This window comes from Fusarium fujikuroi, chromosome FFUJ_chr06 (genome assembly GCF_900079805.1).
Source record: "Fusarium fujikuroi IMI 58289 draft genome, chromosome FFUJ_chr06".
NCBI classification, from domain to species: Eukaryota; Fungi; Ascomycota; class Sordariomycetes; order Hypocreales; family Nectriaceae; genus Fusarium; species Fusarium fujikuroi.
The window spans coordinates 2,415,945-2,432,632 of NC_036627.1; the positions used below are offsets into that span (position 1 = coordinate 2,415,945).

General features: G+C 49.2%; 6 protein-coding genes; all 6 read right to left on the bottom strand.

The window, feature by feature from the left end:
- Positions 1 to 837: 837 nt before the first annotated feature.
- Positions 838 to 3,091, bottom strand: FFUJ_06091 (uncharacterized protein; the record flags this gene model as incomplete). XM_023579377.1 has 4 exons in its annotated part: positions 838 to 1,609; positions 1,657 to 2,104; positions 2,154 to 2,419; positions 2,472 to 3,091. 4 exons carry the CDS (start codon positions 3,089 to 3,091, stop codon positions 838 to 840), a joined length of 2,106 nt encoding a protein of 701 aa, XP_023432223.1.
- Positions 3,092 to 4,446: 1,355 nt separating this feature from the next.
- FFUJ_06092 (related to beta transducin-like protein) lies at positions 4,447 to 6,401 on the bottom strand (the record flags this gene model as incomplete). XM_023579378.1 has 2 exons in its annotated part: positions 4,447 to 5,177; positions 5,228 to 6,401. The coding sequence occupies 2 exons, from the start codon at positions 6,399 to 6,401 to the stop codon at positions 4,447 to 4,449; spliced, it is 1,905 nt and encodes a 634-aa protein (XP_023432224.1).
- Positions 6,402 to 7,383: 982 nt separating this feature from the next.
- Positions 7,384 to 9,597, bottom strand: FFUJ_06093 (uncharacterized protein; the record flags this gene model as incomplete). XM_023579379.1 has 3 exons in its annotated part: positions 7,384 to 7,549; positions 7,611 to 8,475; positions 8,532 to 9,597. The coding sequence occupies 3 exons, from the start codon at positions 9,595 to 9,597 to the stop codon at positions 7,384 to 7,386; spliced, it is 2,097 nt and encodes a 698-aa protein (XP_023432225.1).
- An 80-nt stretch (positions 9,598 to 9,677) lies between these two features.
- On the bottom strand, positions 9,678 to 10,280 carry FFUJ_06094 (uncharacterized protein; the record flags this gene model as incomplete). Its single annotated transcript, XM_023579380.1, has 1 exon — positions 9,678 to 10,280. One exon carries the CDS (start codon positions 10,278 to 10,280, stop codon positions 9,678 to 9,680), a length of 603 nt encoding a protein of 200 aa, XP_023432226.1.
- Positions 10,281 to 11,612: 1,332 nt separating this feature from the next.
- On the bottom strand, positions 11,613 to 12,776 carry FFUJ_06095 (related to ribosomal protein S7; the record flags this gene model as incomplete). XM_023579381.1 has 3 exons in its annotated part: positions 11,613 to 12,065; positions 12,120 to 12,488; positions 12,543 to 12,776. 3 exons carry the CDS (start codon positions 12,774 to 12,776, stop codon positions 11,613 to 11,615), a joined length of 1,056 nt encoding a protein of 351 aa, XP_023432227.1.
- Positions 12,777 to 14,112: 1,336 nt separating this feature from the next.
- On the bottom strand, positions 14,113 to 14,503 carry FFUJ_06096 (uncharacterized protein; the record flags this gene model as incomplete). XM_023579382.1 has 3 exons in its annotated part: positions 14,113 to 14,285; positions 14,335 to 14,394; positions 14,452 to 14,503. 3 exons carry the CDS (start codon positions 14,501 to 14,503, stop codon positions 14,113 to 14,115), a joined length of 285 nt encoding a protein of 94 aa, XP_023432228.1.
- Between the last annotated feature and the right edge of the window lie 2,185 nt (positions 14,504 to 16,688).

Below are 16,688 nucleotides of genomic sequence, written 5' to 3' on the forward strand. Positions count from 1 at the left end.
ATTTTCCAACTTCACCACAATTCTATCATTTTCTTTTTTTCATGGTTATCTGACTGGGCAACCCCCTCCAATGGAACGACGAATGTCTCTACGAGGCAATTTATGGAACAATCAGCAACGAAACATGCTTTACGACCTTGTGTTACCCAACCCGAGGGGGCGCATTATGTACAGATAGAATTGGTTGCTATTTCTTCTCAGGAAGGGAGATTTCAAAAGTTTGGGGATTTTACGGTGGCTGGCTCTCGTCGCGAACCGTCGCTTGCTCACAGCAACGGCGTCGGCGCTTTCGGGAGAACCCACCAGGACGGCGTTGACGGTTTTCTGACACTCTGGCTGTTGGCCTATACCCCCTACCAATGGTTCTTGTTTGCAGGCATGATCAACGCAGAGGTTTTATGCGGTTAGGGTTTCTAATGAAAGAGACATGTTTAAGTTACTATTATGTGTGCGTCCCGCCAACGTGAGAAAGGAAATATCCTTTCGATGTGATGCCTCGTACATGTAAATATCGTGAAAATGCTAACTTGTAAATTGAAACTAAGAGGTATAAAGTAGAGGCTATCCTTTATGCAATGAACCATGTCACTGTAGATTTACCTAACGCCCAAAACAAAATTCCTGTTCTGTACTCACAGAGCAGTGAGATCCAAAAGTTTGTTGGACAATCATATTCCAGCGGCAGCATAATCCTGCCAGGGCAAGGTGTCTAGATCCTTCAAACCCAACGGTATGAAAGATACGCTTGATAAGTGACTGCATTCCAAAGTCGCAAGGGAAAACTAGTCCTAGAGAAATCCAAGATGCAGTTTGGGGTCTCAAAGAATTCGTGCATCCTTAGAGGGGATTTACGACAACAGTGCCAGGCCTGTCTTCGATTGCATACTTTTTGCTGGGTACACTACCAAACAGAGTCTCCATGACTTTACCCTTCTGCTGTTTCCTGACATCACCGAGGTAATCGCTCACATCGCTGAGACCACGAATTTGATCCTCCAATGTGAGTGTTGTAGAGTTGACGCCGCGAACAAGAGGCGAGACGAGTTTGCTGCGAAGAGTTTCTAGGGACGCTTTTAAAGTTAAAAGTTTGCCGTTGTGTTCAACAAGAATGCCTTTATTGCGCACTGTCTTTTCCCGGACGTCGCGTAATAGCAGACGATTCTGTTCAAATTTACGTAATTCAGCAGATCTTGTTCCAAGGAGCCGCGTCCAGAGGCTCGAAAGCATATCGGCATGAAGTTCTTCCTGAGCAGACGATTCGCGAACAACAGTGCGGGCAAGATTCAGGAAGTGATGATCCACAGCTTCGAAAAGGGCGAATAGGGTGACGCTATGTTGTAGCTCAGCTTGGATGGAGTCTTCAAGGACAGAAAGAAACTCGGTGAAGAGGAGCTGCACCATGCGTTGCTCCCTTTGCGGATTTGAGAGGCCAAATATGTGGCTGGCCAAACGACCAAGAGTGGTAGGAGAGCCGGAGGCATCCTCAAGGACATGTGCTTGTGAGAGAAGATTGTGAATGTTGTCGTAAGCTGAGGAGATAGTTGAAGGGGAAGGGGATGATTTGAGGCGGTTGAGGTGCATTTTGGCCCAATCCATGACGTTGAGGATGCTGCGATATGTTAGATTGGCCCAGATCGTTTCCAGCTCACGACTTACCCATCAATGTCGCCATCGACTCTAGCAAAGAATTTGGTCATCTCTATGGCCAACGTCTTCATAGTCTCACTGAGAGCATCTAGGTCTGCCACGATTCTAGGAGCATCGCGCATTTCACTTGTACGTACACTCTCACCGAGATCCCAGACAGCAACGCTTGTCGCCTGTAGATCATGTACTTGGGAAACAGCATGCTCGGAGTAATATATGAGGGGTTCGAATGAGCGAGCTAGTCCTGCAACTTTCACAAGATCGCCAACTGGACGTGGGGCAGCGGGCTGTAAGAGAGATTTGAAGATGGAGACAGAGAAGAAGGCAATGATGATGGTGGTGAAAGTTGTTGACCATGTCCTAGTAAGAGCTTTGTAGTGATCACGCATGAAGTTGATGGCTGTCTCAATGGGTTCAGTGCGATGCTGAACTTCGGCACGGACGGCAAAGCGGATGTCTAACATGTATTAGATATGTATCTGGGATCTTGCCACAACTTCACCTACAGTTATCTGGTGTCGCTTCGTGTAAGCTCAGCTCTCTTGAAGGGCTTGTCTTCTCGTGGAGCTGAAACTGGATTGTGGGATCATCCGTTTTCTCAGGGCTCATACTCCTGCCTTTGCCTGGACTCTGACTCCCCCTGGGCAGCCTCGTCCGAATGGCTCTCTCCAGGACGCCATCGTCCTCACTGTCATCCAGCTCAGGGGAGCTCTCTCTGAGCGTGCTCATCCCTCGGTGCATAAAGCCCTGCTGAGGAGCTCTCCAGAAGCCACTACTCCGGTCTCCGTTTCCCAGCCTTCGCCACGCCGGTGGTGAGTACCCACTCGCGGAAGCGGTCTCCGACTCCGCGAGATCCCCTTCTGTCATTGCTGCTTCGCTGCGATGAGCTGAGTGTTGTGGCAGTGATGGACTTGGTGGGAGATCGAAGTCCTGTAAGCTGGCGTCTAGACCTTCGAGGGGATCCATTGTCGGTAGATCTTTTTGATGGTGATGAGTCCTGGTGCGAATCCCGACGACGACGATATTCTACTTCTTGAAACTCAAGTTGTTTCTGCTTCTCGAGGAGAAGTCGTTGTTGTTGAGCTAATTGTTGTTGTTGGAGGTAATGGCGGCGCTGCGCAAGGACGATATCCTGCCCAGAGATGACGAGTTGCTGCTGATCCTCGAATACAAGTCCAGTGGCGGCATATGGTGGCTCCGGTAGGGCCTTTTCAGGTTTGGCTGGATGCCTTTGACTGTCTGTTGGGTCTCCAAGTATTGGCCTTAATATTGAAGCCAGCGATGGCAAGGGTATGCCCAGATTAGGAAATCGGCAAGCCAAAAGACGGGGGATGTAAATAATGGCAAAGAGAAGAAGCAGAGCAACAGTGATAAGATACGTGCTTGGAGCAATAGTGATGCTGACGAGCGAGACGTTGTTGTTGACTGTGAAGAAGGAAGTCATAGAGACGATAGCTGAGTGATATACGGCTTTCTCTGCCACTGAATTGACTCGACTTGTCTTTGAATAAGATAATGAGAGGAGGAGTTATGACAAAACGGTTGTGAAGTCTAAGGTTAATGAGTATTGAGTGTTTGGTATGGTATGGTATGCATAGAATGATGATGATGATGATGATGATTGGATGGATGGTTACTGTAGAGAGGAGATAGAAGGGGCAAATAGAAGCTCAGGAACGATATTCCAAACTTCCTTGTGCAAGGGTACCTAAGGTGATATTTGAGTGTATATGGATGGATAGAAGAAAGAAGGAAAGAAGGATGGGGCCGCAGGTGCCTTGACCGACTGAGCAGCCTGGGAATGTGGATGAGAAGGGAAAAGGAAGGATGAAAGTTCAAGAACAGGAAGGAAGTTAGACATGAAACACAAGTGGTTATTCAGTTACTACCTGACATTTACTAAGACAATAATTGATGCACATCACTAACAGCTCCAGATAAACCACCCTTGCCTTAACCCATCACACATTCACTCACTCACTCACTCTTGCCTTTACTCACACATTCATCCGCAACTTCCCCTCCAAGACCCAAAATCAACGAGGCTGGGCCCTCCTTCCCTCCCCCTAGACAACGCATAACATCCAATCAAGCCCCGCCAACCGTGCAGAACAAGACCGTTTCTCGAGCCCCCCGCACTAGTCTTGTTTAGGAAGCACTTAACGCGCCCGAAGCTGAACACGCGACGGTCACATGGTGCTTTTTGTTTATTGACCCTGAGAGATAAGACTATTTATTCCCTTTATAAGGTGATCCACTACACGAAACTGGGACGTATTCACGACTCTATAACGTGTCTGTTTTGGAGGCAAATTCCGTCCACATTCACAGGGCTCGCGACCGTGTTGTTTTTGGGCACGAGGACCAATAACACCGCAATTATGACTCGACGCTCACGCTCTTGATACGCTGGCAACGCTTTGTTGTTGATTGTGGACCATTTGTTACAAAAGTGGACCTGGTCTGTGTCTTTGGCCTTGATGGAGGCCAAGATGCGATGACGGATGAAGCGGGAGGGATGAGGCGATGAGGCCATGGTATCTACAGTGACGAAAGGCCCAGGATCGCTACAAAGATGCCTGATGCTCAGCTCATAGTCTGCTATTCTCCTCAAAATTCAGGCTGCAGCGGTTTCTGGAGTTTATATAGCCATCATGCATATGAACTGTAGTCTATCCTCACTAACAACTACCGCCGTCCTTTTCTTCTGATATACAATCACCTCATGCTCATACAAAGCTCTGTCAGCCTATAGGTACAGCCACCATGTGATCCAGCAGTCACCCCCAGCTCCCATATCTATGCATAGTTTCCAGCATCGTTCTCGACATTGGGGTTCTTCTCTTCGATGGCCAACTCACAGCACAACCGTCCCAGAAACTCCATCCTTCTCATTGACGCCTTGAGCCTCATACCCCAGCCGATGCACTCAATTACTGGCTGGGCACACTGAGTGAACAGCTCAATCACCGTTTCTGTCGCCATTGGCTTCTGATCGTTGAGGGCGTTCTGCAGGTTCAAGCCGTCTTCCACCTCTACCACCGAAGGCCTCTCTGTTCCCTTCCACGGAAGTGGAAATTCCTCACAGAGCATATCCACAGCTAACGACTCGGCGAGCTTGGCATCCCAAGTCTCTGAACCCGTGAGGTTTTTCCACGACTGGGCGAAACACACTGGAACACTGTTACTCCAGACTCGAGGGCCATTGTGGCGATTATGTACGTCGTACATGGCTGTGCCCTCTTCTATCAGACCCCACCATACGACGAGCTCGGTGTCTGTATCATCAGCTCCAAGGAATAAGACTCCATATATGGGGTTTTGTGTTGGTTTGTTGGCGAGCTTGCCCGCTACGATGTATCGCTGAGATCCGGTGTAAGCCGCACGCTGCTTAAGCTCACGGTCTTTGAGAGTCATGTTGACCTTGAAGGGAAAGCTTCCTCGCAGGCGAGTATCTGGCTCGATAGAATCCGACTCAAGCAGAATTGTCTCCGTCTTGAATTCGGGTTTGTATTCAATGGAATATATTGCTAAGGCTGTCAGTTCAGTATCCACACGAAAACACAACAGTTGGCCTCACCGTTCCTATCACCACCGGTATCCAAATACCCGGACTTATTCTGATCATGTTCTATCACCATAATCACGCTCGTAGGATCTCGTCGAAAAGCACCTTCAGCATAAGGACTCTCGCTGAGAATTATAGCTGGTCTGGAAAGAGTATCCGGAGACAGACTGCAGTCGAGGACGGCCAACCACCGATCATTGGCTTCCTTGAGTTCTGTCTTGTCATGATTCCAACGTGTCAGTTTGCACGGACACTTCCACACGCGAAGGACCAGCCCTTGATCTGTCAACCTGACACTAAACAAGCCCGAGTCTTCTTGTCCTGCATATGTGCGGAGGTTAAAGTTGGCTGGGCTGTCAGCGAGGAAATGCATTCGGTGGGTATTCTCCTCAGGCTTTCGAGACAAGGGCCATCTCCAGACAAGTATGGACTGATCCTGCGACTTTTTGAGAACTTCTTCCTGCAATCTCAGAAAGGCTCTGGAGCCCTCGCCATATAATATGGGCATGTTGACTCCAAAAATTCCGAGCAAAGAGTACGCTAAATCTTCAACTCGCGTCGTTTCCCTGTGGGCCATCCAGCCCATCCTTGTGGCCACGTTTTCACGCTGGAGCTTGACCGATATCTTGCGATCCTTTTTACCTTCAGGCCTGACCAAAAACAATTCATCAATGTCTGTAATCTCCTTGATTGTAGAAGCCAAAGTATGTCGGTCGCCGACGGGAGTCCAATTGTGATCGAAGAATTCCACCTCATCAGGCGCGATCAGCTCCTGTAGTGTCCATCCACGCGTGAACCAACGACTCTGCTTCAGGCCGGACGTCAAACCGATGCCCACGGCGTGTAGAAAGACATCTGTGAGGTAGACGTAGCATATATCCGCGTTGTTGTACCAGCGAAACATAGAATTGATGGCTTCTGAGAGCTCAGCGCTGCTGGACTTGTCGATGCAGCAAGTATCGATCCAGAGATGGTTGAGCCCGCGGCTGAGAGCCTTTTCGCAGGACTGCACTATCTTGCGGTAGCCAGCACCATTCTTTTTCCGAATGTCTTCCATGCGCGTGGGATCCTGTATGTCACCGAAAAGGACCTCATCTGTACCCCACGTATGAGACAGGATGGCGTATTTTTCGGACCCCTCTTCTAAGCTCTCGAGCTGTAGCGTCTTGGTATTGAGAAATCTCATAATGGTTTGCGAATCAGAAAGTGAGACAGGAAAATAAAAATAGGACGGACAGGTGAGATTGGTAGGCAAACAAACATCAAGATCGTCAAGCCATAAAGAGGTGATAATTGTGGTGGAGCACTTTCATGCTCTACTGCCTCTCCAGCCTGTGTCCGTGTCTGTGTCTGTGTCAGTGTCCGTCCGTACTAATAAGGGTCGTTTCAGTTCAGCCTCCTGCTGCTCTGTTGGCTGCTGGTCCAGGCGAGACGCGAGAGAAGAGAAGGCCTAGTCTAGGCCCAGTTCAGGGCCATACGAGGCGAAGCTCAAGCGAGTCACAGGCTTAAATTCCCTAGGGTTGCGGGTTGAGAGACCAATGAAATGTGTCAGAATCCCTGTGGCGAATCTCGTATGAATAAGATACAGTAGTAAGCTGCCGTTGGTTCTGCTCTGCTTCTGTTCATTCATCCGAGGCATAATGAGAGGTTGGGCAGATGCAAAAAACGGTCAGATATTTCAAGTCAACTCGAGAACGCCAGCGCTGGTTCAAAAGAGTGCAAGCTTAAATCCTATAAATGCATGCGTCGAGTCAGTCGTAATTGGGCGTTAGGATGGAATAAAGACAGACGTGCATGGATAGATATGACACGTGATGTCACCTTTAACTCAGTGAAACCCCATGGCTTCTTGCAATTCTTCACAGCTGGCTGTGTGTAGACCAAATTGTGATTTTGAACTCATAATCTGGATTGATTCTACTGATAAACTAAAGAGCGGTTTCTGCCCAAAATATCTTGAACCCTCTCAACTTCTGTTTCTGGTTCCGCTTCCGCTTTCAATCACCAGGTTTGCGCCAACTGTGTTTAACAAAGCCCGTTTCTAAGAATAAACTGCTAATCCTTGCGCCGCTTGAACCGAGCATAACAAATCATGAAGCCTCGTAGAGCATTTCCCATGCATGTGCCTCTCCATACCGATCCAGTTTCTCCAAGACGTGATTCTTCGCTTAATCAATTTTGGCGTTGGCCAAACTTCGGGCCGCTGGGTTGCTGAGATTGTTCACAGGCTTCACACCTCTGTATTTGCCCTGCTTTCGGAGACGCTTTCGTGCCACCATCACAGGGACCGAGCTCTTCGTAACCAGATAGTTGGAAAATGATCCCAGAATGACACTGTGTACTGTTAGCTGCTGTCATTGCATCGATAGTGGAAACGTCGCTTAATTTAACGTACCCCTTGAGTGCACTCCTGCCTCGACTTCCTATGACGACAAGAGTTGGGTTAACATGGTCGATGACCTCTGTGATCAAGTGCTTTGGGTTCTTGCAATGCAAGACTTCCACGATAACTCTGACCTGAAGAGTCGTCTTTCGCAGAAGACGGAGCACTTTGTCTGTGATCTCCTTGACTGCTCGGCGCCGCTCTTCTTCCGCCCTACCCCTTTCTCCTCGACTTGAAGGCGCGGGAGATGTGTTTGGGGTATTGTTCTTGGAGGAGTCTCCTCGAATAGAATTCCTCACGAAATCTGGAACAGCAGACATGGAGGGCGCAGCAGATCTTGAGCTTGCTACCGTGTTGATAGCAGCTGCCTGCTCTCTCATAGCCTTCGGATCATCAGGAACTGAGTTGTCGACTCCCCCGATGCCGGTCTCTTCGTCCACGCAGTAGATGCATAGTAAGGTATCACCGTCTCGCAGGACTGTTCCAATGGCCCATTCGAGGGCATGCGTCGATTCGTCACTGAGATCCGATGCAACCAGATATTTTCGCAGACGGTGGTGTTCCTCCTCGGCTTGCTGAACAATCTTGTTGTAATCGCCACGATAAATCATGCGGATAGCGCGGTGAGACTCAGGAGTAGAGATAATGCCTGACATCGAGCAGGAGAGCTTTTGAGCCCGCTTGATATCATCCATATCTGCCTCCTCATCTGAATCGTTTGCAGAAGCCACTGTTGACATCTGATCGTAAGCAGTCTTAGGATGCACACCGCCGCCTTTGTTTAACCGCGTGTTCTCGCCCAGAGGAGTGGTAATCTTTATTTCTGGCTCATCGAGTAGAGAACGGTACTTAGGTTGCTTCGCTGCAACTGTTGTCCCTGGTACCAAGTTAGCATCACCGACTTGAGGTGAGACGAGGGGAGGGGTAGCTTACGCTCTTCCTCTGCAGCAGCCAGAAGACTCATTGATTTTCGTCGCTCCTTATTCGGATCGTCTGCCGACCCACCAATTGCATCGGGGTTAAGTGACCTAGGAGCCTTCTTACGACCACGATCTTCGTCATCGGATGAGTACGCCTCGTCTTCCTCACTTGAGCCAAGGTGCTCGCCATCAGGGCTCAGGTAGTCTTTGATCATCCTTCCACTCTTGGCATCCTCGCGGTTGCGCCTCGGCAGCTGAGACAAGCTACCACCTGCGTACGCTAGGTTGGCATCAGATAACCTTCGATATGCATTGCTGATATCCACAATTCGGCCATCATCAAGCATGGCCTTACCTGGCGCCAATACTTGCGTTACAGGAGCTGGAGACCTGGACCTTGACCCCAGCCGATTGTGAGGAGATTTTGACTTCTGACTGCTGCTGCTACCGCCGAACCAGGAACGCCTGCCATCACCTTCTCCAGGGATTTGCAGGCCACTGAGATCGGCGTTGCGGAGTGCCTCGCTCAGAGCATTCGCAGATGGCTTCCTGCCACCCTGCGTGTTTCTCTTGGGAAGTTGTTGGCCGCTATTGCGCGTAATAATATCTGAAAATTGATACCCGGCGGTAGGGTCATTACGTGCTGCAGCAGCTCTAGGTCCAAAATCGACGGGGTTCGAGGCTGCATCAGAGAAGCTGCGAGTGTGCCCGACGCTACTGGGCGCGAGAGTTGCTTTGGTCATGACTGGAGAATTAGGAGTCGTACTGGTCCCGGAAGGCCTCGAGGGCCCAGCGAGGGGGGTGTCAGTATCCAACATGCTTCGGTATTTTGGCGGCGGGGGAGAACTGGTGTCCAGCATACTCCGCACAGTCTGCCTTGGTGAGCTTGGTGTTGGCTGATCGTCGACATCCAACATACTCCGAACGGGAGATCGAGGGGTGGCGTAGGGTGAAGCAGATCGCATGGCTCCGGGCATGGAGGGCTCAGGGCGAGGTCGATTCTCGAGCAAGGCGAGAACTTCCTTGCGCTCCATATCGAGCATAGCCTCGATGCTCATGGGTTGCTGGTTGTGCGACATGATGACGGCAGATTCGAATCGAGATGTTCGTATTCAAGCAATAGACAAGATTTGTAAGAAGGGTGAGATGCGACGAGAGCTCAACCACGCCGGTGTCGAGGATTGCGCCCACAAAGATGAACAGTCTGGTGTGGGTTCCGCAGGTAGATGTTAGAGATGCCTATGCAAGTGTGATACAAGGTGGCATTGCGCGTGGTCAAGAATGAATGCGTATATGTTCTATCGTCTCTCAAATTGGCTGGGTAAGAATCGGTGGTGATGTCGGTAAGCGTCAAGATAAATGATAGTGTTTGAACTCGGGGCGGTACGTCAGAGGCCACTCGGTGAAGCTGGTGAGCGCCCAATAGCAGCGTAATGTTCTCGGTTCGCAAGGTCGCAATACCAAAAAGAACGGCGGAGGCAGTTATACGGGGGTCAATGTAGTGGTAATTCTTGCTTCGTTGTGTGACGGGGATAATGAAGCTGAGTATGAAGAGGAAGAGGAGAAGAGAAGAGGGGAGAGGAGAAAGGTTGACGTGCACTTGTACCGTAGCGGCAGCGGTAGTGGCAGTGGGATCTACCTTATGGAGGGTAGGTTCTGGGGAAGTAGTGGCGTGGAGTCTAGAGTTTAGAGGTGTTTGAGCCCAGAGCCCAGAGCCCAGAGCCCAGACCGAAGCGGCGCAGCAACCCCCAATTCGGGTCATAGAAGTGTGGAAGATCACACCGGGTTAGTGGGGTAGACGCAGCTACACCCAGGATGGAATAAGATGGATGAAAACAGTTGGGAAGGCTTATTATCAAGCTTAAATGCAGGAGGCTCAGAGAAAGAGGTAACGAAACGGCGTGATTTAACTCTTGATATGTCACCGCTCTTCACAACAAATCTTACCAAACATTGACGCTATCGCGGACTGTTTCTTCCCTCCGTACTTTTGCCCTGAAGTTGGGCACTAAAGATCCGACTAACATTTAAGGTCAGTGCCTGTGACGACCCTCATTATGGTAATGATGTGCGTAAGACGTCGGTTAAAGCATTTTAAAAAGTGGACGGCGTCACCACTACTGCGTGAGGTTAATCGATATGAACTCACCAACCGAAATTAAAGAAGCCCAAAGGGTAGGTATGCTTGGATGATGAGAAAGAAAGAAAGAAAGAAAGAAAGAAAGAAAGAAAGAAAGAAAGAAAGAAAGAAAGAAAGAAAGAAAGAAAGAGAAAGCCCAATGGGGTCTTTGCTTTTGATGACTCAACAGAGTTTTCAAGCTCAAGCTGACCTGCTCAACCCCAACTGAGGCCTCCCTTGACCAAACTATCGAGTGGTTGTGTCGTCATGTGAAAGCATCATCCTGCCACCTCTAAATCGAAGTTTTATCATTGGACAATGCTTTCTTACAGGCGTCGAATTCGATCTGGGGCTCTCCTCATATCATGCCCTGCGTAAAAAAATCTCCAGAGTTATGTTCATCAGCCCTGTTGATCCATAAATCCCCAACTCCGTCGTGTTCATGCACCTAAGTAACTATCAATCAATTTATCTTTGCTGGGTAACAAAATCAGTTTTCATAGAAGGACCGAATGTCTCCATATCTTGTTGAGCCTCGTCTACTACTCATAATTTAAGCGAGTTTTGTTTCGCTACGAATTGTGAATACTTGTCAAAGCATTCCGACTCTCTAAGCGATTCGGGTGCCGCTGCAGTCCGGATCCGGGGCCGGGCTCTCGGCAGCTACCGAGGTTTCTTCCGATATCTTCGGCTTCCGTTCCCACCATACGACGGCGCCAATGAGAGCATAAGCACAGCCCCAAACCATGCTTTGACTCATACAACGACGCTGAAACAGTCACAACTTTGCTACAGTACAATACTATTGAGCTTGGAGATTCCGGACAGTCTGTGGATTCCCCTGAATGGCAAGTTGAGCACTAGGTACAGTAACATTAAATGCGTCTTTTCATCAGTATCTTGATATAGTTACATATTTTGCACATCTACTATACATCCAGAGGACCAGGCGTTCCATTTGCACCTCGTCTAAATCTACATCTTCTTCTTGACCTTGAGCTTATTGGATCCAACATTCGCTCGTGCCGCTGTACCCAGCTTATGCACCTGCTTTCGCTTTTCCCACACACCCGAACGCCCCTCAACCACTGCAACGATCTCCTCAGCAATCCTGTATGGGAACTGCTTACGTCCACTGCCCTTGGAAGGCTTCTTGTTGATCACGTCCAGAATCCACTTGAACGCTACTCGTCGTCTCTGCCTCACACCCAGGGGTACCGGAAGTTCAAGTGCACGGCCACCACCACCGGCGCCGGCCACGTTGCGGATTTTGAGAAGAGGAGCTACCGAGTCCACGGCAACTGTGATGTACAGGATTGGGTTGAGAGGCAGATGTGAGGCCGGGGGGGTTCCGGGCAGTAGAGGGTATTTCGGGCTATAGATCGGAGGTGGTGCGGTTCGGAGGTAATTCATGACAATGGCCATATTCTGATTCATTGATTAGCCAATTGCCTCCATTTTCATTCCGTAGACGAAACTTACTCGTTGAGCAACACTGAGCTTACCATCCCTCATGAGGAGTCGGGTAATTTGCTCCAAGACAGGGTGGTAACGTTTCTTCAGATTGAACCCTTGCGGCCACGGCCTCTTGGGGAGGCCAAACTTGTGTCCTGGGTTTTGCATCTCTGTGCTGTCCGTAGTCTCCAACTCGGACTTCTCTGCTGCTGCAACGAGAGCTTCAGCCTTCTCGGCCGAAGGAATAGTACCCTCTCGGTAAAGAACATCCTCCTGTGCCGGTGTCAGGCCACCCTCAGCACCTCCAACTGAGCTGGTTTGTGTACGGCCACCGAAAAATAATTGTTCGAGCGTTGCATCGTCGATAACTTCGGCACTGGACGTCGAAGAAGTCACCTATATCGCAGCTCATTAGCTGCGAGACACGGAAGCTTTTGAACCAAGTCCTACCTCAACCTCTCCATTTTCTGCTGCCGACACTTCCTCCTTCGGTTCTGATCCAGCCTGGGAGTTCTGAGCCTCTTGAGAGTTATCAATTGCCTTCGGAGGATGATCGTTTCCTTGGCTCGAATACCATCTGTTGCGCGGAAGAGACTGGACGAATGGGGCTGATCGAGGGGCGACAGGTCTCGAACGAATTGCGAGAGCTCTGCATGCGCCCCAAATACTCGTTCTTGGAGACATGACTGAGCTCCGCGTTGCTAGCAACGTTCTTGGAGCAGGAATTATAACAGCCTCGTGGCTCTTGTGATCAATTGTTAGTCTAATTCGCGATGCAAAATTCCCAGAATGACGGATAAGCAATAATCCGAGCGTTGATGTATGCTTACATAACCACGTCTGAAGCTCGATATCAACAACACTCCAGGCAAGCGAGACAAGAGTTGGAGCATTGGAATTCATATTGACTCAATATTCTGGAGCGGGAATTATGTGTAGTCATGTATTGTGATTCTAAAGGTTGGAAGTGCTCGTGGCTGAACTTGAGCTCGACTCTTGCGAAACGAAGTCATCGAGCTGCTTGGATTGGACATGAAACCAGCTTCCAATGGTTATGGTAGCAAATGATAATCATCCTGGAGCCATTGCTGCTCTCCTCTTGTCAGGAATCAAATTATGCAGCTTACTTCAGCTACCCAACTGATACTAGGTGGGTGTTCATAACACAATTGACGTCGCACTGAACCTCACTCTTATGCTGTGAAATGCCGACGCCGGATCGATAGTAGAGTATAAACCAGTCGGCATGTATAAACTGCCGTTTCATGTGGCCTGCTCATGCTGTCCTACCTACGCTGTGACCGACCGTGGCTGTACCGAGGGTGGGGGTACACAACATTGGTTGAGTATGAACTTCCCCTTCAGGAGGGAACTGTATATGAGAAAACGACGTTGAGAGCTGTCGGAGCCTCGATGCGCTGACTGCATTGCATAGGAATGCTGCGAGATATGCTGATAGGCCCTGAAATGAACCCCTCTTCGACCTCACAGCAAGGAACTTGTTTGGGTATTCCTTGGAAATTTCATTACTGAACGTCCCAAATACTAAAGGATCGAATCAAACTGTATAGTTCTAAAAGTCTCCGTCTGCTGTTCTACGAGCTTTTGTGAACCTCTACATGAGGGCTCATTAGTAGAGACCCTCAGTGTAACCAACTCCGTCAAACACCAAACAAGAACTGTAATAACCGACATATCCTACCCTTTCCTCAAGTCATACATGAAAAAATCAGACTTTCGCCCTCCAATCCAACCCATAAAATACAACCCAAGACCTTGACCAAGGGGTCAATTGTTCCAGGTGCTGAGAGCATGGTGAACATAACCTTGCCCGTTTCGTAAGTTTTGCTACCAAACTCCAGGTGCTTGATTCGAAAAGAGGTAAGACCAAAAGGAAATCATAATAACACAAGAAAGATAACTCCTTCGTTCATAAATGGCCAGACCACCATTTCCGTAGATGTCAGTGATGCTTGTGTGGGTTAAGCATATGAAAAGGAGTGACCCCCACATCGTAAGTCTACCAACCCCATTGCTGGGTGGGAGAACTAGATTCAGATCCAGTCAACCACTTGACGGCACACTCGGCAGCATCTTCTCTGGCATTGTTGAGATTCTTGCCGTCATACCAGAAACGAGCTGCGAGAGTCTTGCCATGGACAGTTACTCTGCTGGACCAAGCAGTTCGGCCACCTATAAGAATGTGAGCTCAGGACCAAGTCATCTTTCATGACTAGCATACCTCGACGATCAGACACAATTTGAAAAACCGGGGGACGCAACTGAGCATCTCGGCAAACACCTGATCAGTAGTTAGAATGTGAAGTTTGTGTCAAGTGGAGGGTGGGGGTTTCCATACTGTCGAGCTGATCTTGCCAGGGGCCAGTAGGAGTGGCAGATTGAACCTCCATCGCGATTTTGGGCTTTTTATAACAGGCGGAGATTGGTGTAAGATAGTTGGCCGAAGAAACTGATTTTTCTGAGACCAGAGAGTTGAAGTTGAAGAAGGTTGGTGTACCAGATCTGAATAACCAAAGATCTAATGAAGCCTACTCAAGAACGGATTCGAAGCTGAGACGACAGATGAGAACACCGAGGGAGGAGATGATGAGCTTTATACGTTCAGATGAACCAAGCTGTACGTAGCCACCGTGTCAGAATACGGCGGGTGCGAGGTTTTTCAAGAACAGGGCGGCAACGGGTATCCTGTAAAGTTGCCCAACGCGTGATGTAGTTAAGAGGCCCGAAAGGTAAGACGAAGGCTAACAGACAGGTTGGGCCCAGGATTCCGGGACGATGATGTGGCAGGATAGGATTAGATGCCGTTCAATGGGAAGGGTGACTGAGGCGGCAATGCAGGCTTCAAGTAGACGAGAAAAAGCTTGTGTGAGGCTAAGTTGCAGATGATCAAGGATCAGAGGTTTGAGGAGACCGGAAGATATGGCATTGCAAAGCAAGTAAATTAGTTCAGTACAGTCACGGAGAATCAATGGAGAGGAAGAGACAAGAGAGTAGATTTCGGACAAGTTATAAATAATTGGTATGAAGGATGTGAGCCACTATGTGAGCTTGTGCTTTGACGAGGAGCTGGGAAGGATTGACAAGCGAAACCTCAAAAAAGAAAGACCTGAAGTTTCTGCTGGCAAGCAAGCAAGCAACTAACTAACTAACTACCTACGAAGTAAGCGTGCGTACTATTCATCAATACGCACTACTAGACTATGACCCCGGAGCTTGGTAGATGGGGCTCCGAGTTGGGTTTGCTTTTTCTAGCCCCTTGGAGGAATTGGAAAGGGTGGGATCTGGTACATTGGGTCCGAGTTCACGATGGGTGTGTAAGAAGTCGTTTTGACCTCAGAATGGGCCGTGCCGGCTCCCGTCAGTCTAAGACGGATGGCAACGGCAACGGCTGGGGGAGCGGGTAGAAAGGCGAGGTGCTGAAAGTGTTGTACACATAGTGAATCCGTCAACTGAGGCCTGACGAGGCTGACCTGGAGAAGACAAGCAAAGACCTGTGAATAATGTGCGCTCAAGGATACGGGGACAACTGGAAATGTAGGCAAAAAAGAAAGGAAAACAAGGGGGCGTGTGGTCTTGGTCATTTTCGAGGGCGTCGATAATAAGAGGCTCGTCTCGTGGCCGTGGAGCTTGTTCTGTTTGCTAGGCACAAATGTGCAAGGGGATAGTCAAGAAATGGGACCAAGATCACAGCGGGTATGTACGCGCGCATGCATCCTTGTGGTTAACTAAGCTAAGAGCTTGATTTGGAAAGGCTGAAGGTTACTGGCACGCTGGACCAGGGAGAAAAAAGCAAAGGGAAGTACACAGAGCAGATTACGTAGAGCGAAGCAAAACTGGCTGGATGGTGGACGCCCAACACCAAGGATAATAGTAATACATACACAATGGTTGAGGAGACAAGAAGAAAAAAACACCATGAGGTCGACCAGCCATGACGGAATAAACACGAAGCGGGAGACCACGTCCTGTGCTCAGCTTTGGAAACGCGAAAAGAGACGACTAGAGAGAATACTACCTACCAATCGAGTGCGACGCAGAGGATTCTCACTTCTAGTGATGATGATGTGCAGGATGAGGTGTCATGCTTGAGATGATGTCGCACACGAGCATCAAGTGCAGTTTTTCGTTTCGTCTGCAGGCACGCGACAGGACCGGGAGAGTGAGTACTATGTAACTATACGTGATCGTTGGGCGTCTGTTTGAGGAGGAGATTTGCGCAAAGTTGATGAGAGAACAACCCCTGTTGGTATGGCATCCAGTTGAGATAACATCTTAACATGGCCACGTCAAGCGAAAGCTTCAGCCAGCATCTTGAGGCAGACGCCAGCTGAGGCAGGGCAGCCCAGTCCAGCCCAGGGGATCAAGACAGGCGACCAATAGGCCTTGCTGGCTAAAAGCCGAAATCGTCAAGGATATAATTTGTCGATGCAAAGTACCACCACGAGATCTGTTCCAATATAACAGGCAAAGGGCAAAGAAAAGACTCGGAAAAGGCTGAGGGCCAAGGACAAAGAAGGACTCGTACGTGGCATCCGTGGCTTTGAACTTGGACTGTTTGTTGTACTCTCCTCCTTT